The sequence below is a fragment of the Asterias amurensis genome, chromosome 18 (assembly GCF_032118995.1).
Source record: "Asterias amurensis chromosome 18, ASM3211899v1".
NCBI classification, from domain to species: domain Eukaryota; kingdom Metazoa; phylum Echinodermata; class Asteroidea; order Forcipulatida; family Asteriidae; genus Asterias; species Asterias amurensis.
In genome coordinates, this window is record NC_092665.1 from 10,777,033 (window position 1) to 10,799,979 (window position 22,947).

Below are 22,947 nucleotides of genomic sequence, written 5' to 3' on the forward strand. Positions count from 1 at the left end.
TGTCTACCCGTCATAGTATCCCTTGATGTGAACACAACACGTGTTCTTAAGGAGATATCTTTAAATCTTTGTCTATCACCGACCATCGTCACAAGACAACGTTAATCAAATGGGAACAATGTAACATGCGTACAGATGATAACTTGGGAAGGCGAGATTATATTTTGAACATGACTTGGTCTATAAAAGAGAACAGAACCAACGATTGTCTGCCACACTTAAGCTGATTGACCGCACCATTCAGACGTAACGACCTCCATCACTATCATCATGAACAACATTGTTCTTGTTGCACTCGGTGAGTAATAGAATCATAGTTAATGTTGATCAACTGATCTCGGATTAGACTGTTCAATTAATTTCAAGGCTTACTTAATATTACAGCAGTAAAACAGAGAACATGACCAATAGACTTTAGAATATATATATTTTTTTCCATACACCGATGTGTGTTAGCACTGTGTACTCAGTACTTTACCGAGTCCTGTGAAAACAATATCACAGACATAGTACTCGGGTGTGTTTCGAACCCACGACCCTAGCAATACTAAAGCAGTGTCTTACCAACTAGACTACCGAGGTTGCCCGGTAGCTAGTGGCAGTTCGAATCCTATGTTTTGGCAGCGGGTACCGCAACGATTATAAGAGATGTTAAACTTGCATCGGGGATAAAGAATATGAATTTTGGTTTTCTACCCATACACCGAAGTGTGTTACCACTGTATACTCAGTACTTCCCCAAGTCCTGTAAGAAAAATATCACATGCCTGTTACTCGGATGTGATTCGAACCCACGACCCTTGCAACTCTAGAGCGGTGTCTTACCAACTAGACTACCGAGGTTGACCGGTAGCTAGAGGCAGTTCGAACATGCTACAGTAAAACAAACAGTGAACATGAACATTATATATTCGATTTAAGGCACTGTATAGTTAGGTATCAATAAATATTTGGTTTGCGGTATTCATCGTGTGTGTATCCTTCTGTCCGGTAGAGTTTATAGGATCGTTAGTAACTGCACTACCACCGAGTGAGTTCTTAAAATGGTATAAACGTTTCAAAAAGCTTGATCTAGAAAACAATACACTAAAACTAACGAGGTACAGTAACAATTTACTTTCAGTATGTGATAATTGTTTACGAACCAACTGCATACTAAAAGATAACGAGAAGAAGACTGAATGTTTTAAATCTTGTAAGATTGGGTTCTAGATTGTTCGTTATACAGCACATCAATAACGCAGTGTGGTATATTTTGTTGTATCAATATCGATGGATCTGTACTTTTTCAATTTTCAGCTGTGCTGATCCCAAGCTGTTTGGGTTCCCTCATCGTGGGTGGACATGAGTCTGTCCCACACAGCCGACCCTACCAGGTAGCCATCATGACGCAGTATAAAAGCCAATACTGTGGGGGTTCATTAGTTCACGAGAAGTGGGTTGTCACCGCTGCGCACTGCACGTAAGTAAACTATGGGTATGATACCATTCATTTGATCAATTTTCCCATGAAATCATGTGTTATGTTTCAAAGCCGATGTTAAGATTTTCCATAAATTTTTAGGTGAGACACACACACCTTCAAAGGAAAGAATAATCAGGCTAGTGCCAAATGATAACTTTGCGCTCAATTTATCACAGTTAAGTTAACACATGATTTGTAAGGACTTTCCGATGGGAGATTTGAATGAAAGATAAACACAAATTGATTGGTACTTATGACATTCGTGACAAATTGACACGAAATCTCTTTTAATTTGGCTTCAAAATTATTATCATAACAAAATATAAAATGGTCTATCTATTACTTTGCTCCTCAGCGCTGGAGAAGGTAAGCCGGCGCACGTTGGTCTTGGATATCATGCCATTAACAAACACAGTGGTCCAAATCAGCAGTTCATCAGCGGCATTTGGAGGGTTAATTTAAATTTCAATAACGGTGGTCAGAGTTTCAATAACGATATCGCTTTGATTGAGTTGAATACTCCCGCCACTACAAACAGCGACGTTAAAATCATCCGCATCTCTCCTGTCGAGCCATATCCGGGAATGGAAATGCTTGTTAGCGGCTGGGGAAACCGTGACCGTAAGTTTTGTTTGATTCAGTGCAGACTCATTTGGGGACGCTAGAAGTTTTGCAGACTTATCAAATTAAACCATTATTATTAGGCTGAAACCTAGAGTTTTCAGTTCTCCATATTTACGAAGATTGAATTCAAGACAACATTTTTGAAGCGGTTGAACCAAACAAGTTTGCTTTCAAAGTAAAGTTACCTGACTGTTACATTTTTGTCAGACTCAGTAAAGAAAACCCCTGCTCGTCTGTTTGTATAATGATTGGGTAAGCTCTTTGGCACATGGGTTACGGTGTTTCAAAGTGTGGGTTCAGGTCCTGGTCATGTGTTCTTGAGCGTGAACCCCCTACCTCTGTTATATGCGTATTTAAACGAGTCTTCAATCGCATTTATAAAGTGCAAAAAGTGCACCCGGTGTTGTTGCCAAGTGACTTCGAATTTCGCCGAATTACCTTTATGGTTGGCCTAGCCCCAGAAACTCCTATAATAAAATAATAATAATATCGAAGTCTTATATAGCGCACGTATCTACCAAATAAGGTACTCAAGGCGCTGTGTATGTACAAACTTTCAGAAAGATAGGTAATTGCAGTGATGAATTCTGAGACCCAATTATTTATGAGTGGCCAGGTAAATACATTTACAGAGGTGTGGTCGCACACGCCTCTGACGTACAATCCAGGATTAGTAACTTCCCTCTGTCTCATTTACAATTTTGTAATAATAGCAAGCACCTGGGATCCTCCAATCGAATTGAATGAGGTGGTTGTCTTCGCAGACACTTATCAGAGATGCTCGAAAGCCTACGGTCTCATCACTCCAAGCATGTTCTGCGCTAGTGTCAAAGGAGGAGGTAAAGATTCTTGCCAGGTAAATAACTTTTTCTTAGTGACAGCAGCACTAATTACCATATGTTCGTTTTTTTTCCAACCTTAAAAAACATAAACGGGATTTCTTTTAGATTAAAGACAAACAAAATATCCTGCCAAAGTTTCATTCGTAATTTTTTTTTGAAACCTACTGGATACTTAAAAGAAGGTCCGGTCATACAGTAAACGATATAAACATTACGATATTTCTTCTATCCATGAACAGGGTGACAGTGGTGGACCAATCGTTAGTAACTTCGCTGCGGACACCCATCAGGATGGTGTACTGCTTAACGGTATAGTCAGCTTTGGCTGGGGTTGTGCAGAGGCCACACATCCCGGAGTCTACACAAAGATAGCCAACTATTGTACCTGGTTGAACACAACTTCTAATGGCGACGTCAATTGTGTGTAATACAGATAGCTGTGCTTCTGTACAGCAAAATGTGCACGGTAAATGTACAAGTAGTTTGCTGTTTTAACGAAGCTTGGAGACCGTAGTTTATTAATTTATACATATCCATCAACAATAAGTATTCACTAAAACGATTATCGTTGCTCATCATCGATTATCGTTGCTCATCACAATAAGCATTTCATTTCAGACGGTGCAATAAGCATTTCATTTCAGACGGTGCAATTTAAAAGTTTGGGCACGGGGGCGGATGTTTAGCCAAATTACATCTAGAGTTCATGTTCTAATCATGTGTCATGTTATAATTATCTAAATTTAAATCAAACCTTTGGACAGTTTAACAATAAACCAGATAAATTGTGCACTGAAAGTATATAAATGATTTGTGAAGTATGTGTTTCCAGTAGAAATATTCGCCATGAAATTATGTCAACGGCGTTATAGTGTCACGAGTATGGCTGAGTGAATTAGAGCATCTATTTCAAGTTCTGGTGGTTATGTCATCGCAGTGTCGGTTCGAGTCCGGCAGCCGATTTCACGAAACTGCGTAAGTCCACTTGCGCGATGTTTATGGCCAAAAACGTTGCGCAAGTGGACTTATGCAGTTGCGTAAAGTTTCGTAAAATCGGCTGCTGGTCACTGTCCCTGAGCAAGATGCTTTACTATTACTGCTTCTCTTCACCAAGGGGTCAAATGAGTACCTGCGAGGAAAAAGGTTTACATAAAGTAACGAAACGTATGTGCAAAAAAACAAACAAAAAACAAACAAAAAAACGTTGGGGGTCGAAATCCTCATCGCAGTTCTAGGAAGTATGAGGCGGGATAAAGGTAGCGTACATATTACGTTGCATACGCTGCATGCTTGCTTCGTCTACATCCTGCGTTATTACACGTTATCATATAAACTTCTGCGCACCCTACACTCTAAAAACTAAAGAGTTGAATCCAACACTTGCATGAGTTCGGTGAGTGACTACACTTTGAAAGTGTTGAAGCCAGCATTTTACATGTTGAATCCAGCATTTTAAAGTATCCGGCCAACAATTTAAGTGCAAGTCTAACGTTTAAAAAGCTGATCCAACAATTCAGCAGATTTGTTTTGAGAATTGTTGAAATAACACTTAAATTGTTTAATTATAGCCATTATACACTTTCGGTACAGAAAAAAAAAGTTCACAGATTTACACATAATTTACAGGGTTTACAGAAGGTAATGGTGAAAGACTTCTCTTGAAATATTGTTCCATGAAATGCTTTACTTTTTGAGAAAACATTAAAACAATATAAGTTCTCGTAAGCGAGAATTACGGATTTATTTTAAACACATGTCATGACACGACGAAACCCGCGGAAACAAAAGTGGGTTTTCCCGTTATTTTCTCTCGACTCCGATGACCGATTGAGCCTAAATTTTCACAGTTTTGTTATTTCATATATTAGTTGTGATACACGAAGTGTGGGACTTGGACAATACTGTTTACCGAAAGTGTATAATGGCTTTAACCCTTTTTGCGTTTGATCAAAAACGTTAAATGCTAGATTTAACAAGTCAAACGCTGGATCCAACACTTTCAAAGAGTAGTCACATACCGAACTCATGCAAGTGTTGGATTCAACTCTTTAGTTTTTAGAGTGTTAACATGAAATGGCTACCGTGAAAGGAATACCTAGAATTTGGCTCGCCCCAGAAGCAAAAAAAATTGCTGAGGCTGCACTCCAGTAGTTCACGAAGAGTACTAATGCCCGATAACTTAAAGCATTTAAAGGCTCATTAGGGCTCGCTAGTACCTACCTGGAGAAGGAAACCTTTCGACCATTATAGGACCATACAAATCTAAAGAAGTAACACTTTTGGTTTTAACCTTACACTGACTTGTATTAGCACTGCAAACTCAGCACTTTCCCGATTTTTTTGATAAACATAATCACAAGCTTATTACTCGGTTCGGTTCTTCGAACCCCAGTCTTTTGCAATTTTAGAACAGCGTCTTATACCAACTAGAACACCTAGATTCACTGGTAACCAGAGACACTTCGAATCCTTTTGTTTAAGCAGGGATTCCCGCAACTTTTAATAAAAGTTAATTCGCATCAGGGTAATTATAAACTTTTTGTTTAACCCTTATTCAGTGCTTTCCCGAGTTTTTTTATAAACAAAATCACAGGCATACCTCTTAGAACCTTTGCAATTTTAGAAGTGTCTTACGAACAATTATATAGAATTAACAACTAGTAACTGAGGCTTGCAGTATGCAATATAAGGCCGTGTCCGAAACATCGACTTCGGCTACAGCTATGGCTAGATCGCGCGCGTCTGCTATTCTTCAACACTGGTAGACGCGCTGATCTAGACGTAGCTGTAGCCGAAGTCGTCGTTTCGGACACGGCCTAACATTGTTTTTTCTCAACCCCGTTGTTCTGGACTCATGTCGAAACATGTCTGATGATGATAACAAGGCATGACGTTTGGTTCAACTCTGTGGCGTACCGGGGGACCAATCTAGCCGAGCTCCTGAAACGTGCCCGACCTCTTCCCAGACGTCAGTCCATTCAACAACACTGGCTCAAAAATCTTCGTAACATTAGTTTGATGTGAACAAAAATCACCCGTCATGAAGTCATTGGGATCCAACGAAGATGGGAAATAGGAATAATGAGAGCCATAACTAATTACATAAGTCGCAAATTAATGTAAAGTTCAGCCTACAATGCTGCTTTAAAGGATTCGGGTAATTGTTCACACTGTTCATAGATTTACATTAAACTTACAGGGTTTGAAGATAATTATATTACTTACTGAGGTGCTGTAGTTTTTTAGAAATGAGTAAAAAAATGTCATGAAAATACGTTTGTAAAATTATGGTTAAAATAATTTTGTTGGGAGTCCAAATTTATTTTAGTGCCAACCTAAAAAATTTGCTGATTACTATTTTTAGTACTGAGTTTCGATTAAGTTGATAATGTATTCCATCGGCCCCATGGTGTAACGGTTAGCACTCGAGACTCTGAATCTCGCGATCCGAGTTCAAATCTCGGTGGGACCTTGAAGTTTTAAGTTTTGTTTTACCAAATTATTTGTTGCAATTCACAACCTAATCACGAGAATCGGCAAAAAAGTATATCGTTGTGCTGACAATTGGACTACCAAGGGATTCGAACCCTTGTCTTGTTCTTCGGTAGTTTTATTCAATGTTACCTCATTGTGTACATCAAACCCATTCTCGTTATGATCAAAACGTGAACACTTGTGTTGACAAAACATGCGGTAAAAATGCGACCACGAAGGGACTCGAACCCTCAATCTTCCGATTCGAAGTCGGACGCCTTATCCAATAGGCCACGCGGCCTGCGTTAGTTATAATATTGTATACGAAAATCCAAAAACACAAACTTTTTACGGTCAGAAGTCTCTAAATTTAAAAAAAAGGACAAATTATTACACACAGTTTATGGAAGTTATGAAAACAATTCTTACGATTATTAATGGGAAATATTGTAATTTGGCATATTGTTTACATATAAGGCGTTAATTTTGCAAAATTTGACTTCAATAATGAATAGTTAGAGGCATAGCAAAAACAAGTTTTGATTTAAGGAAGTTTTGTAACAAAAGTTTCTTACAACTATGAATGGGAAACATGTGATTCGGCATACTAGGTATATCAAAGGCATTGATTTTGCAAAACATAAATTAATTTATGTTTCAATTAGAGACATGTTTTTTTGCACAAGAGAGTTGTGATTTACCTTTTTTTTTTTAACTGAAAATATGAATTTGTGATGTTCGAGAAGTTGTTGATGTATTCAATCGGCCCCATGGTGTAACGGTTTTAGCACTCGAGACTTTGAATCTCGCGATCCCAGTTCAAATCTCGGTGGGACCTTCAGTTTCCAGATGTTATTTTGCCAAACTAATATTTGCATTCTGAAATGTTCCGCAACTTGTATCACATTAATCATCGGTTTTTTAACGAATGATTTCTGGAGGGTAAGTCTCAAATAATAACCGTTACACCATCAACAACTTAATCCAATGTCACAATTTCATATTTTCTGACAAATACTCTAGCGACAATTGGAGTAAAAAATATAAAAATTTAAAAATAACAATTGTTGAGAATCCAAAAGTATCTTAGTACTGAACTAAAATTGTTGCTGATATTGTTTTTGTCGATGATATTTGTTATTATTATGAAGCACTGAGTTTCGATTAAGTTGATAATGTATTCCATCGGCTCCATGGTGTAACGGTTAGCACTCGAGACTCTGAATCTCGCGATCCGAGTTCAAATCTCGGTGGGACCTTGAAGTTTTGTTTTGCCAAATTATTTGTTGCATTCCACAACCTAATCACAATAATCGGCAAAAAAGTATATCGTTGTGCTGACAATTGGGCTATCAAGGGATTCGAACCCTTCGGTAGTTTTAATAAATGTTACCTCATTGTGTACATTAAACCCATTCTCGTTATGATCAAAACGTGAACACTTGTGTTGACAAAACACGCGGTAAAAATGCGACCACGAAGGGACTCGAACCCTCAATCTTCCGATTCGAAGTCGGACGCCTTATCCAATAGGCCACGCGGCCTGCGTTAGTTATAATATTGTATACGAAAATCCAAAAACACAAACTTTTTACGGTCAGAAGTCTCTAAATTTAAAAAAAAGGACAAATTATTACACACAGTTTATGGAAGTTATGAAAACAATTCTTACGATTATTAATGGGAAATATTGTAATTTGGCATATTGTTTACATATAAGGCGTTAATTTTGCAAAATTTGACTTCAATAATGAATAGTTAGAGGCATAGCAAAAACAAGTTTTGATTTAAGGAAGTTTTGTAACAAAAGTTTCTTACAACTATGAATGGGAAACATGTGATTCGGCATACTAGGTATATCAAAGGCATTGATTTTGCAAAACATAAATTAATTTATGTTTCAATTAGAGACATGTTTTTTTGCACAAGAGAGTTGTGATTTACCTTTTTTTTTTTAACTGAAAATATGAATTTGTGATGTTCGAGAAGTTGTTGATGTATTCAATCGGCCCCATGGTGTAACGGTTTTAGCACTCGAGACTTTGAATCTCGCGATCCCAGTTCAAATCTCGGTGGGACCTTCAGTTTCCAGATGTTATTTTGCCAAACTAATATTTGCATTCTGAAATGTTCCGCAACTTGTATCACATTAATCATCGGTTTTTTAACGAATGATTTCTGGAGGGTAAGTCTCAAATGATAACCGTTACACCATCAACAACTTAATCCAATGTCACAATTTCATATTTTCTGACAAATACTCTAGCGACAATTGGAGTAAAAAATATAAAAATTTAAAAATAACAATTGTTGAGAATCCAAAAGTATCTTAGTACTGAACTAAAATTGTTGCTGATATTGTTTTTGTCGATGATATTTGTTATTATTATGAAGCACTGAGTTTCGATTAAGTTGATAATGTATTCCATCGGCTCCATGGTGTAACGGTTAGCACTCGAGACTCTGAATCTCGCGATCCGAGTTCAAATCTCGGTGGGACCTTGAAGTTTTGTTTTGCCAAATTATTTGTTGCATTCCACAACCTAATCACAATAATCGGCAAAAAAGTATATCGTTGTGCTGACAATTGGGCTATCAAGGGATTCGAACCCTTCGGTAGTTTTAATAAATGTTACCTCATTGTGTACATTAAACCCATTCTCGTTATGATCAAAACGTGAACACTTGTGCTGACAAAATATGCGGTAAAAATGCGACCACGAAGGGACTCGAACCCTGAATCTTCCGATTCGAAGTCGGACGCCTTATCCGTTAGGCCACGCGGCCTGCGTTAGTTACAATATTGTATACGAAAATCCAAAAACAAAAACTGTTTACGGTCAGAAGTCTCTAAATTTTACAAAAAGGACAAATTATTACACATAGTTTATGGAAGTTATGAACAAAATTTCTTACGATTATTAAAAACATGTATGTGATTTGACATACTGTATACATGTAAGGCATTAATTTAGCAAAATTTGACTTAAATAATGTTTTAGTTAGAGACATGTTTTTTTGCAAAAGAGAGCTTTGATTTACTTTTTTTTTTTTTTTTAACTGAAAATTTGAATTTGTGATGTTCGAGAAGTTGTTGATGTATTCCATCGGCCCCATGGTGTAACGGTTAGCACTCGAGACTTTGAATCTCGCGATCCGAGTTCAAATCTCGGTGGGACCTTCAGTTTCCAGATGTTATTTTGCCAAACTAATATATGCATTCTGAAATATTCCGCAACTTGTATAACATTAATCATCATTTTTTGTTATAACGAATGATTTCTGAATGGTAAGTCTCAAATGATAACCGTTACACCAAGGGGCCGGTGAGTTACATTAACAACTTAATCCAATGTCACAATTTCATATTTTCTGACAAACTCTGGCGACAATTGGAGTAAAAAAATATAAAAATTAAAAAATAACAATTGTTGGGGTTCCAAAAGAATCTTAGTACTGAACTAAAATTGTTGCTGATATTGTTTCTGTCGATGATATTTGTTATTATTATGAAGTACTGAGCTTAGATAAAGTTGATAATGTATTCCATCGTCCCCATGGTGTAACGGTTAGCACTCGAGACCCTGAATCTCGCGACCCGGGTTCAAATCTCGGTGGGACCTTGAAGTTTAAAGTTTTGTTTTGCCAAAATATTTGTTGCATTCCACAACCTTATCACAATAATCGGCAAAAAAAGTATATCGTTGTGCTGACAATTGGGCTACCAAGGGATTCGAACCCTTGTCTTGTTCTTCGGTAGTTTTATTCAATGTTACCTCATTGTGTACATCAAACCCATTCTCGTTATGATCAAAACGTGAACACTTGTGTTGACAAAACACGCGGTAAAAATGCGACCACGAAGGGACTCGAACCCTCAATCTTCCGATTCGAAGTCGGACGCCTTATCCAATAGGCCACGCGGCCTGCGTTAGTTATAATATTGTATACGAAAATCCAAAAACACAAACTTTTTACGGTCAGAAGTCTCTAAATTTAAAAAAAAGGACAAATTATTACACACAGTTTATGGAAGTTATGAAAACAATTCTTACGATTATTAATGGGAAATATTGTGATTTGGCATATTGTATACATATAAGGCGTTAATTTTGCAAAATTTGACTTCAATAATGAATAGTTAGAGGCATAGCAAAAACAAGTTTTGATTTAAGGAAGTTTTGTAACAAAAGTTTCTTACAACTATGAATGGGAAACATGTGATTCGGCATACTAGGTATATCAAAGGCATTGATTTTGCAAAACATAAATTAATTTATGTTTCAATTAGAGACATGTTTTTTTGCACAAGAGAGTTGTGATTTACCTTTTTTTTTTAACTGAAAATATGAATTTGTGATGTTCGAGAAGTTGTTGATGTATTCAATCGGCCCCATGGTGTAACGGTTTTAGCACTCGAGACTTTGAATCTCGCGATCCCAGTTCAAATCTCGGTGGGACCTTCAGTTTCCAGATGTTATTTTGCCAAACTAATATTTGCATTCTGAAATGTTCCGCAACTTGTATCACATTAATCATCGGTTTTTTAACGAATGATTTCTGAATGGTAAGTCTCAAATGATAACCGTTACACCATCAACAACTTAATCCAATGTCACAATTTCATATTTTCTGACAAATACTCTAGCGACAATTGGAGTAAAAAATATAAAAATTTAAAAATAACAATTGTGGGGAGTCCAAAAGTATCTCAGTACTGAACTAAAATTGTTGCTGATTTTGTTTTTGTCGATGATATTTGTTATTATTATGAAGCACTGAGTTTCGATTAAGTTGATAATGTATTCCATCGGCCCCATGGTGTAACGGTTAGCACTCGAGACTCTGAGTCTCGCGATCCGAGTTCAAATCTCGGTGGGACCTTGAAGTTTTAAGTTTTGTTTTGCCAAATTATTTGTTGCATTCCACAACCTAATCACAATAATCGGCAAAACAGTATATCGTTGTGCTGACAATTGGACTACCAAGGGATTCGAACCCTTGTCTTGTTCTTCGGTAGTTTTATTCAATGTTACCTCATTGTGTACATCAAACACATTCTCGTTATGATCAAAACGTGAACACTTGTGCTGACAAAATATGCGGTAAAAATGCGACCACGAAGGGACTCGAACCCTCAATCTTCCGATTCGAAGTCGGACGCCTTATCCATTAGGCCACGCGGCCCGCGTTAGTTATTATATTGTATACGAAAATCCAAAACAACAACTTTTAACGGTCAGAAGTCTCTTTAATTTACAAAAAGGACAAAGTATTAATTTATGATGCCAACACATACAAATACCACTTTGTTTATCGACGGTGTAATTGTGTTAAGTTTTTTGTATCACAAGATACGCTTACTTTCATTAAAAATACGCTTCATTGCTCCAAGTTCCACTTTCTTTTCTTACAAGAAATGATGTAACTCAACCAAGAGACGCTTTTCATCCCTGTTCCCTCATAAGCCCCGCTTTTAACTTCTCAAGTTAAGATGTTACACCTGAAGTAACGCTTTTATTAACTCAAAATATGCTTTTAACTATGCAAAAAGATGCAAATTAAGCGGTATAGCTTATTTTGTTTTAAAAAAGTGATTTATCTGATCAGTTCAATTAAACTCAGTTCAATTCAATTTCGATGTAATACAAAAGTACTTTGTCAACAAACTCAAGATCCCCGCTAATCTTGCTATCACAAAAGCTACAATTTTATTTAATAAACTGAAACGTTTTGCTATAACACTTTTTGTCATAACAAAATTAAGACGTTTAAGGTAATGCTAAGAAATATGGAGCCTCCTTAAATCCACGTTAAATTAACGCCCCAAACACTCTTCAGCACAGTAGTGTTGTTGCAACAACAAAGTTGTTCAAACTACAGGAATTTCCTACGTATTGGTATAATGTTCTCGTCTTACCAATAGGAGCTTAACAACTCAACTTTTACTCTCAGTTGAACCTTGTTTTAGTAAGTTATTGAATATCTTTAATATTAGCATGTGATTGTTGCAACAGAAATGAAAGCGCCGTATCTTTTACCGCGGTAGCACAATTTTAATTTATAGCGGTGGATTATAACGACTTCTTTAAACCAAGTATTTTCCCTGGCGAAACGAGGTGGTTGTATTATGGGTGCGTTCGTTTAGCTTCTCTGGGTCGACCCCGTTCTGCCCCGGTACGTTCGAATAGCTTTGACGGGGCTCACCCAGGGAAGCTAAACGAACGCACCCTATGTTCCTGTACTTAATAGCTGTTTTGGGTATTAACGAATAATACCGCCGGGAGCGGTACAGGTATGTTTGAGAGCGCCCTCCCGCGGTCAAACATACGGTTCATCGAACCCGCTTGTATCTGTATTCTCGCGGATGACACCGTCTTTTTGTGTGTATTATCATAATACATTTTCGATACAAAATTTGTATAACTTGGTTTTGTTTTGCCTTGTGTTTGTTGTCTCAGCCCGAAATAGCTGCTTGAATTCGGTCAACATTTCAGACCAGATGCTTTCGAAAAAAGAATCCCACGGTTTTGGGTGGAAATGCTATTTTTGTATCGAAAGTAGGACTCGGAATAGAGTTGATTTTGCCCATTGTGTCATGTATTATCAGTTTATACAAACTTAACATCAGAAACGAAATCTGACCTTTATTTTAAACTTCAGCTGAATATTATAAAGTCGTCATACAAAAGGAATTGGAAGTTTAAGAAGGGATAATCATTGCAACATCAATGTGACAGTACCCTACAACAAGACTCGGAAGTGGTAGAAACGAGTCTTTGTTGTGAAAACCATTTTGACACAGTTCAGCTATCCACGGGTAACACATTTTTGAAAATAGAGTTGTTGGGACTTCCAATCATTGTTCCATTGCTCTCTTTCCAAAAGACTTAAGGCTTTGATACCTAGTTTTCAAAAATAAATTATTGATGGACTTTTGGTTCACTAGAATCCAGACAACGTTATGGGTTTGCCTACCTTCCACGACTTTGTGACTTTGTAGTTTTCCGATGGCAGTCGGGACCTCCCATTGTCCCCTTTTTGGTAATAATTAATTTGCTGGGCAAGCACAGCTCCCATTTGTTTTGTACACCTTTTCCAATTGTGGCTTTAAACCGAACCGTGGACTCCATTGTCTTCCTTTGCTATAGGTCCTCGGTTTGAATGTGTATACCTACTTATTGATATGCACTTTTACATAACTAAAAACAGAATCTTATGAATAACAACCAAAGCCAAATAAATTAGAGCTTGAACATTGGGTCTATCCAATCTTTTGACCGAATTTCGAGGCAACTATTTTAACGGCAAAAACACAGAACAAATTGTGGCTGATTCGTTCTTCAAATACCTGCATTAAAGTATGATGTCAACTTTAAAAATATTACACATTTAAAAAGACAAACAAAACTTGTTTTTGTGATTGGGCTACATTCATGTCGAGTGATACATTAACATATTAATACAATATCCCTAAAGTTTCAAATTGTTTTATAATACATTTTTGAAGTTAGAAATTACCAAACGTTCTTTGAATGAACACAGATTCGTATATGCTAATTTGTCTGCAGTAAGTTCCAAACGGCATCACCAAAAGAAAACCGTCTGTCTATTTCTGTAGCACTTTGTATACAGCAACGTTGGAGAAATGTTTCATCCAGTTACAATAGTTTGATATCTTTGTGTAGACTCCGGGATGTGCGGCCTCTGCGCAGCCCCTGCCCCAGCTCACAATACCTTCAAGCAGTACACCAGCCTGATGGGAGTCCGCGGTGAAGTTACTGACGATGGGTCCACCGCTGTCACCCTGTTCATGAATTTAAAACGCACTTGTTTATTATGTAGCTAATACTAGTTTACTGCTACGTAAGGGCCTAGTTTTAAAGTCTCCACGAGGTTTCCAAGGTAAGTGAAACGTGTAACAGGGCAGGTATATTGCTGTGTTTCCACTACTATGATAGCCAGCCTTGTGAACCCCACCTTTTTTTGAAGGGATGGGGGGGGGGGGGGGGGGGTTGCAGAATTTTTTTTAATAGGTGTGATGTCAATATGAAACATTTACTAAACAATGGATGGGGTGCTCATACAGCAATAATAAATACACAATAAAATAATGGAATGCTGACTTACAAAATGTTGACTTAGACAAAAGCACAACATAATTGCTTATGGCAAATCTGAAAAAAGGGTTCGGCAAAAGAACATTGACTTATTTGTGATCGTTGTTCAGTATCATATACAATTAATGCATGTGAGGAATTTGATGATTTGATGGTCATTGTTTTTGCAGAGCCTGTGTTACGTCACGGACACGTAAGTTTACCATCATGAAAGTGTATGTAGATACGCATTTAAACGGTAAGTTTTCTGTGCGATATATTCGAGTGTTTTCTTAGCTACACATTTTCAAACGATGAGTACGTGTAACAACTGTCCCACGGCATGAGTTACTACTAGTGGTGTTTCTTAGAACTATTTATTTACCTGGCAGGAGTCTTTACCTCCTCCTTGCACACTGGCACAGAACATGTTGTAAGTGATGGTCCCATAAGAGGCAGCGCACTCCTGATGACCGTTTGCGTATACAACCACCTCATTCAATTCGATTGAAGGCTTCCAGGTGCTTGCTATAATAATACAAACATTTAAGATTACAATCAGAGGGAAGTGTTCAGTCCCGGGTAGTGTGTCACTGGCGTGTATGTAAATGTACCTCGTGCGGTCAACACAATGTTTAGCGTAAGTGCTGACTGCACAATATATGACGAATATTTCTTGGAATGGCCTTTCATTATACTACATGGGGATTTGCCGTTATTTTTTATTTTTGCATTGCCATGAACCAGTTCTATTGCAAATATAAACGCAATTATTTTATCGTTCCAAAGTTAAGTTTGCGAAACTCACAAAAATTTGACAAAAAGCTCCGCGATAAAAATGTGGTGGTTGTGTTTTGCTAGGTCCAAATGCTTTGTGTTGACCTGGGCGCATTCCACATACCAAAAAACACCCAATCATTTCCCCCTGTTCACGAACGTCTCAAAAAATAGATATTAATGTGGAATTCTCCTGATTCATGAAGACAAGCAGAGTATACTGCTCGAAACGTCGAGACCAAACCGGCTCTTTTCAGAGCCACCACTCCTTCATAAGAGATTTTACCCATGGTTGTACCCGCAAGTTTACTATTCATATTTATATTTATAGTTACACGTGGCTATATATTGTGTATATCAATTGAATAAAATATTGTAATTCGTGGTATCTTATCGTGTGCGATTGCGCACAAGGCAGTGCACTTGTTCACTTCCTGCATGATTACATCCTAAACAAGATTTTCTGCCAACTCATCACTCCATTCCAGTGTTCTTGATCGAGACCATTGGGGCAGAGTGTATATGATTTCAAATGCCTTAACAGTTACTGATGGTGTTACACGGTGTGTTTTGTTAAACTGTGAACAAATGCAACAGTCGTGATGATTAACTCCAACAACTTAAATAAAAAGTGCATTGAACAAGTCTACGTAAATATGGAGAATTATAGACGCTAGGTGGCAGCAGACAAAACGGAAATTTCCAAGTATAGTGGATTTTAGTCTTGAATCTTCCAGTCCCAAACTTCCCTTCAACTCCGGAGAATGAGTTTACACTGAATCAGATTAACTTACGGTCAAGGTTTCCCCAGCCGCTAACGAGTAGTTCCAATCCCTTCTTTGGCTCGTTGGAACTGATACTGATGGCTTCAACGTCGCTGTTCATAGAGACGGGTGTGTGCAGTTGAATAAGGGAGATGTCGTTATCCATATTGTGGCTACCAGCACCAAAATCTTTATGATTTATCCAATTACCGTAAATAACCTGCTGATTTGGGCCATCGTGTTGATCAATGGCATGATATCCAAGACCAACCAACGTATCACTGACACGGCTTAAGAGCAAAACAGAACAAAAAACACATAATCCAAAGAAGTTGTGAAGAATAATGTCACGAGTAACAATCAAGCGTATACCTTTAAAAAAAACTCCCATCGGAAAATCATTTCCCATTAATCTTGTAACCGGTGATTGCACTTACCGCAAAGTGTACAGTTTTTTGTTTAGTTTAAGAAAAAACACATTGCTTTGCCCTTGTGTTACCCAAACGTTACTAGAAATATTTGTAACATAAAACAAGATTAGAAACAGTGAATGGTATCGAAATCAAGATATACTTACGAGCAGTGCGCAGCGGTGACAACCCACCGCTTGTTAACCAAGGTACCACCACAGTACTGATGTTTCTGTTCGTCCATTAGTGCCACCTGATAGGGTCGGCTGTGCGGGACAGACTCATGTCCACCCACGATGAGGGAACCCAAACAGTTTGGGATCAGCACAGCTGAAAATTAAACATGTATTGATTCACCGATATTGACAAAAAATACCACACTGTGTTCCTCATGTGCTGCACATACAATCTACTCTCCAAATGTTAAGGAGTGAAAACCACTCTTTTAGGAGCCATTTGAAGGACAACACTTTTTCGAGTGGTCTTCCTCTTTTTTAGATTGAAGTTTGCATCTTTAATTGTGATTTTTCACTCTGTCCTGGAGTGAAACCCCTCTAAAAAAACGAAATAACCACCACTCTTTTTTATAAGTTAAATGAAGGACAGCTCGAGTTGTGTTTTCCACTCTAGTTTTACACTTTAGAGAGTAAGAGCAAACATTTACAAGATTTAATACATTCATTCTTCTTCTTGTGATCTTTTTGTATGCAGTTGGTTTGTAAAAATAAGAACATTATAACTGAAAGTAAATTGTTGTTGTTTTGTTTGTGTAGTTTTGCAAGTTTAGAACTAGTTTTAGTAGATTGTTGACTAGAGAATGAGTAGAACCAGCTATTTGGAACGTTTTGATCATAAGAATTTCGTGGTAGTGCACTATTGGTAGTCAAAGACCAGTTTTCGAATTGTTTGGATCCAAACATATTCATAAAATTGTAAATCTGTGAAAACGTTGACTCAATTGTTTGTCGAAGTTGCGAGCTAATAATGAAAGAAAAACACCCTTGTCACACGAAGTTGTGTGCTTTCAGATGCTTGATTTCAAGACCATATTCTAAATCTGAGGCCTCAAAATTAAACTCATGGAAATTTACTTCTTTCTGGAAAACTACTTCACTTCAGAGGCAGCCGTTTCTCACAATGTTTAACATCCTCGTTACCAAGTAAGGTTTTATGCTTATAATTATTTTAAGTTACTACCAATATAGTGTCCACTGGCTTTAAACATTACCTGGCAGAAATATACACTCAGAAAACAAATGGTAAAAAGATGTTATGTAAAAAAAGTTGTGTAAGAAACTACCTAAATTAAGTAAAACACGGCCAAAAATATGTACTGATTTGTAGTGTAAAAAAATCTATACATGTTTTGAGAGTAAGTATTGCAGTTAACAAAAGTTATGTAAGATTTACCGAAGTAAAGAGAAACTTTACATGGCATTGGTAGGTCTTACTAGGAACTGTGAAAAGAATCCGGTGTTTACAAGCAAGTTATGTTTTTTGTTTTTCCCCTCGTGTGCGCACGCGCGTCTGCGTGACAAGTTGCTAACGTCTCAGTCCATGCAGTCATGTCGTTCGTGCTCGTCGAGCAAAAGTAACAAGAATGGAGATTTTTGCTCCTAGGTGGACGTATTAAAAGGTGAGTTTCTCAAAAGTTGTTACGATCTACAGTCATATCTACTGATGTGTGTCGTATTATTATTTGTTAGTTTTTACAACCATTCTGACCTACATGTTTGCCATGAACTTGAAGATGTATACAGCGCTATAGTGCTGCTATAACAAAACAACATATTGCAACACGTTACAACACATGCCCACTTTATAGCGCTGCAGACATTTTCACGTTTATGACAAAAATGTAGGCCGAAATGGTTGTAAAAACTAACAAATAATAATACGACACACATCAGTCTGTGTATATGACTGCAGACGCAATTGTCTTTGAGAAACTTACCTTTCATTACGTCCATCAAGGAGCAAAATCCCCATGCTTGTAACTTTTGCTCGACGAGCACGAACAGGCACTAAGGCCTTACTCAAACGTTCAGACGGGAAAAGGGTACAACGGTAAAAATATGTAATTGTGTACGACTACACACAATCCAAGTAAACATTTTACCTAAACAAACAGTAAAAAAATAGTAATTACACAGCTATAAGGTAAATTAAAGTTTTAACCCATACAAAGGGTAACGCGGAATAGTTTTACATGTCATAAAAGTGTAAGGTTTACACAATCAATGTGTAATATTTTACATATCTAGCGTTTACTTAAAATTTAGGTAAATATGTTTACTCCTAAACGAAGTAAGTTTGTAAGTGTTTGTTGTGTAAGTTTTACCCTGCAACGAACTGGTAAAAGTTTACCTAACTGTTAGCAGGTTCACCCCCTGCCTCTAAAACATGGTTTTTTTTACACAACTTGTGTAAATATTTTTCTGAGTGTACACACACGGTGTTGCGGCAAACTAAATATATAATGATACCTCACTATGCAATATCTCAAATCGAATATATATTGTTCATGCTCTTTGTTTGTTTTACTGTAGTTGAACTGTTTTTTTTTTTCTGGAAAAATCAACCACTAGCCACATTTGTTTTACATAATTTGTTTCAGTGATTTGGATCAGTAAACATGATCTACGATATTTTAAAATGCTCACCAAGTGCAACAAGAACTATGACATTCATGGTGATGATTGTGGTGGTCATTGAATAATGTTAGAATGGTGCAGTCATTCGGCCGAAGTGTGGAAGACACAATTCGGTTCTGCCCTTTTTTTTAGACCGAGTCATGTTCGGAATAAGGTCTCGTCTTCCAGGTTATCTTTTGTGCGCATATTACATTTTCCCCATGCAGGTAAAAGTTGCATTGTGGCGGTAGTCAGAGATAAACCAAGATTCAAAGCTATCTTTTTTTCAAACATGTGTCTTTTTCACATCACGGAATAATGTTACTGCTAGACAATGTGACTGCTAAGGTGTACCGATCTATAACTGTAAGTTACGTGGCAAATTATAAACAACTTCAAAGCTGAACTCACGTCGACCCTACTCATTTCAAGAAATATAATTTCTTTCCAGACACCAACAAAGACAAGTGAGTGCAACTCAAACTGATCAAGCCCAACTAAACAATGGATGCACGATCTAAGCCAAACTTTCCCAATTAGGTAAGTGCAAAGTATACGGTAAAGATGTCCACAGCTGTACTACCCGATGAAACACACGAGTACAACATTTGCACCACCCATCTCATTTCAAAGCTACTCAAAAAGGGGAGCTTTAGTACTAAGCAAGAAAAAGATTTGCTCATTTTAACAAAAAACTACACTTCAGTTTTACCTTCCTGTGCTGTAATGAGTTGACAAACAGCAAACAGTACCATATCAGTACCGTATCAGTACCGTACCAGTACAGTGTCAGTACCATATCCCCTTGTCACTAAAAAACAAAATTCATCATTGTTATCACATGGGAACATGTCCAACGAATGCATCTGTCCCAGTCTGTTTGTTTGTTAAAATTCTAAGTTATATTGAGAGAGCGATAAAAAGTTTAAGTTGAAACAACGGTGTCCTTTTCCTCGGGGTTTTAATGTGCATGACACAGAGGTATAGGCATGTTTTGCACCAACTCATGTGAAAATGTTTGCCTAACACCACATGCAACAAAAAAGAGAGACAAACTCTGAACTTGTGTCTTAATGTAGATATTAATTCGTTTAATATAGTTTTTACGTTAAGAAGAATGTCTTTACTTAGATATTTGTATACACACATAACTGGAAGAGTAATCACTTCATGCATTACTTGTTTAATAAAGCGCCCTTATGCAGTGATTCATCTTATTAGATGCGACAAGTGACGTTTTGTTTTATGTCTCTTGAAACACAAATAAACATACAGTGGGCTGTTGGGAGGGGCTTTTCAAAAGTATAAAATACAGTGTTTTCAGTTTGGAACAAGAATGCGCAAGGCAGATGCATTTACAACCTGCGTGTCTCAAGCATGCTTAAAGGAACACAAATTTTTGACTCCCATAAATGGCCGACCGTGTTAGTCAGCAAACTAAAAGGAAAAACCACGCAGTTTCGAGGCAAATTTGTGTGGATCAATGGGTCGTATGAATAAAAAGTAGTATTTACTGACAAGTACTAGCAAAAAGTAAAAGCATAAACTTCCAAGTAGAAGCATTCAGTAAAAGCATCTTCTAAATTCCGTATGAATAAACATGTTCTTTTACTGCAAAGTATTCACTTTATGCTTTGGAGTAAATACTTCCGATATACCATGGCTGAATGGCTCTTAACAAAAGGTTTCCTTTGTATTACAACTCCCATTCACGTCTACGTACGCACTCACACACACACAGCCAAAGCGGCATTTGATTTAACAGAAACATAGAAATCTTCAAGTCAGCCATGAGGTTTTTATTCTGACAACATTTTGATGAAGACGACTCATCTGGACACACAGAATAAAAACGTGTTTGTTAAGCATTTGAAACTTGGAGTGGAGCATGACAGCGCTGTATAGAGAAGATGAGAGCTGGATATGAGCGTAGCTATTTAACTTAAATTTAAAAGTTTTAATAATAACACAAACAACATTCTATTGAAATGCATTTAATTGTTTAAAAAATTACTTCTTCTGATTTAATGAACCTTAAGCCTTATAGATCGAGGCATTAATTTCTGAGTTGAAAAAATTCTTTATATCTTTTTAAAAAGCTTACTGTAATGATGCAAAACGGATTTTTTACAAACTTTTTTATTTTATCCTCAGCATACATAAACAAGTTTGATTAAAAGCAGTTTGAGTTTGTGTGTATTGTTTCTGTTGTGAAACACTGTGTATGTGTCTATTTAATATTTCAGTGATGTCTTTCCTTTGGACTAAAACATTTATCCTGTGAGGAACATTCATAAACACTGTCATTTCTTCGGACGAGCCTTTTACTTCTGTGCCCAAGGTAGCTCCTGAGCTACCTTGAAAAATCACTAGTATTTACTTGCATTTTGTAGTATGTTCTCCGTTTTATTCATATGGAAGTAAGTAAGTGCTAAAATTAAAAGAATTTACTTTTTGGTAAAAGTAGATACTTTTAGCATTTTAGTAAATACTTTTAAGTAACAGTTTTTACTTCCTTTTATTCATATGGATGGTAGTAAATACTTGAAATTTTCAAGTAAAAGTAAGTACTACTTTTTATTCATACGACCCATAGTAGTCTACTTTTAAAACATCTGTCTAACCAGATGCATTTTATAAGAAAATGTTACAAACGCTTTTCAAAGACCAACTCGATCCAAGGCAACGTGTTCCTTTAATTTAAGAGATATACTCAAACTTGGAGCAGCATATCCCCGACCAAATAATTTGCCCTCCTTTGTGGCTTATTCATACTCTATTCTACATTCGCTTACAGCTTTAGTCTGATGTCGCAGTTGTTTTTTAGCATCAACCACGCAAACCTCTCCCAAAGATAGGCTATCACAAGATCTTACTAGCGACCTCAGACTTTACCCTCCCGCGTATTGTTCCATAAACCAAATTTAATAAAAACACTGACCCAGAGCGACGGCCAATCAATGAGTCTTCCAACCCCGTCTGGCTACATCTTTCATCAACATATTAGACCCACTCTACTGTTTATGATTGATTTTTTTCTGTTTTACTATGTATACAAGATGGTGATTAAAATGTTCAGCTAAATAAAACAATACAATATCTTTTAATATTAACACAAATCTTCATAAATTAAATGATACTTGGCACCGTTTGTATATTTCTAATATAAAATTATATATTTGTATAAAATTCTACAAATGGAAGTTGGTTTACGGAGACAGCGGCAGAATGTAAAGGCATTTCATCATTATTGATGTGCATTGCCCCATTGTACTTTTTATAAGCGGTAAAAAACAAGGATTTTGCGACTCGGACCAATAAGGTTCTTCCGTTCACTTTTGAACTGCTTCCTCACGTGATGTGTATAAATAGTTTTGTTAGACTAAATATTGGGTATTCATTGGGTGTCATCGATGAATCAAAAATAACCAATAAGTTCCGAGCTTGCAGCGAGTAGGGGCTATCTGAGCAACTGTTGACGTGACCCAAATAGAAGGTACTCTATCTTATCATCATTCAACTTCAGGAAGTTTTGTTGTGTCCAACGTCGAATCTCTTTGATGCATTTCTCAAGTCTTGCAATAAATGCATTGGCGTTTTCTTTAGTAGATTTAAACGTGATATATAGCTGAGTGTCGTCTGCGTAGACATGGTAATTCAGATTTAATTTCAGGATGATGTCGCGAATCGGTAAAGTGTACAGTGTAAACCACTGCGGGCCTAGTACAGATCCCTGTGGCACAGAGTAGTTCATATTGCGGTGCCAATACATACCAGCTGAGTTCTATTGAAGAGATACAATTTGCACCAAGCTAGGGCTGTGTCCTCTATGCCAATGTGATTATGGAGCCGAGAGAGA

General features: G+C 37.1%; 2 protein-coding genes and 10 non-coding genes across 12 annotated transcripts; 6 read left to right on the forward strand and 6 right to left on the reverse strand.

Annotated features, from left to right (window-relative positions):
- Positions 1 to 217: 217 nt before the first annotated feature.
- LOC139950854 (trypsin-2-like) lies at positions 218 to 3,503 on the forward strand. Its single transcript, XM_071949687.1, has 5 exons — positions 218 to 298; positions 1,300 to 1,462; positions 1,821 to 2,086; positions 2,803 to 2,945; positions 3,171 to 3,503. Exons 1-5 carry the CDS (start codon positions 271 to 273, stop codon positions 3,357 to 3,359), a joined length of 789 nt encoding a protein of 262 aa, XP_071805788.1. The 5' UTR covers positions 218 to 270; the 3' UTR covers positions 3,360 to 3,503.
- Positions 3,504 to 6,331: 2,828 nt separating this feature from the next.
- Trnaq-cug (transfer RNA glutamine (anticodon CUG)) lies at positions 6,332 to 6,403 on the forward strand. Its single transcript has one exon. It is a non-coding gene; the product is annotated as a tRNA-Gln (tRNA).
- A 230-nt stretch (positions 6,404 to 6,633) lies between these two features.
- Trnar-ucg (transfer RNA arginine (anticodon UCG)) lies at positions 6,634 to 6,706 on the reverse strand. Its single transcript has one exon. It is a non-coding gene; the product is annotated as a tRNA-Arg (tRNA).
- Positions 6,707 to 7,592: 886 nt separating this feature from the next.
- Positions 7,593 to 7,664, forward strand: Trnaq-cug (transfer RNA glutamine (anticodon CUG)). The gene has a single exon. It is a non-coding gene; the product is annotated as a tRNA-Gln (tRNA).
- A 212-nt stretch (positions 7,665 to 7,876) lies between these two features.
- Trnar-ucg (transfer RNA arginine (anticodon UCG)) lies at positions 7,877 to 7,949 on the reverse strand. Its single transcript has one exon. It is a non-coding gene; the product is annotated as a tRNA-Arg (tRNA).
- An 886-nt stretch (positions 7,950 to 8,835) lies between these two features.
- On the forward strand, positions 8,836 to 8,907 carry Trnaq-cug (transfer RNA glutamine (anticodon CUG)). The gene has a single exon. It is a non-coding gene; the product is annotated as a tRNA-Gln (tRNA).
- Positions 8,908 to 9,119: 212 nt separating this feature from the next.
- Positions 9,120 to 9,192, reverse strand: Trnar-ucg (transfer RNA arginine (anticodon UCG)). The gene has a single exon. It is a non-coding gene; the product is annotated as a tRNA-Arg (tRNA).
- Positions 9,193 to 9,514: 322 nt separating this feature from the next.
- Positions 9,515 to 9,586, forward strand: Trnaq-uug (transfer RNA glutamine (anticodon UUG)). Its single transcript has one exon. It is a non-coding gene; the product is annotated as a tRNA-Gln (tRNA).
- Positions 9,587 to 10,259: 673 nt separating this feature from the next.
- Trnar-ucg (transfer RNA arginine (anticodon UCG)) lies at positions 10,260 to 10,332 on the reverse strand. The gene has a single exon. It is a non-coding gene; the product is annotated as a tRNA-Arg (tRNA).
- An 885-nt stretch (positions 10,333 to 11,217) lies between these two features.
- Trnaq-cug (transfer RNA glutamine (anticodon CUG)) lies at positions 11,218 to 11,289 on the forward strand. Its single transcript has one exon. It is a non-coding gene; the product is annotated as a tRNA-Gln (tRNA).
- A 230-nt stretch (positions 11,290 to 11,519) lies between these two features.
- Positions 11,520 to 11,592, reverse strand: Trnar-ucg (transfer RNA arginine (anticodon UCG)). The gene has a single exon. It is a non-coding gene; the product is annotated as a tRNA-Arg (tRNA).
- Positions 11,593 to 13,702: 2,110 nt separating this feature from the next.
- Positions 13,703 to 17,954, reverse strand: LOC139950700 (trypsin-like). Its single transcript, XM_071949493.1, has 5 exons — positions 17,866 to 17,954; positions 16,623 to 16,785; positions 16,076 to 16,335; positions 14,890 to 15,032; positions 13,703 to 14,212 (listed from the first exon to the last, which is right to left on the reverse strand). The coding sequence occupies exons 1-5, from the start codon at positions 17,891 to 17,893 to the stop codon at positions 14,015 to 14,017; spliced, it is 792 nt and encodes a 263-aa protein (XP_071805594.1). The 5' UTR covers positions 17,894 to 17,954; the 3' UTR covers positions 13,703 to 14,014.
- Positions 17,955 to 22,947: the final 4,993 nt, after the last annotated feature.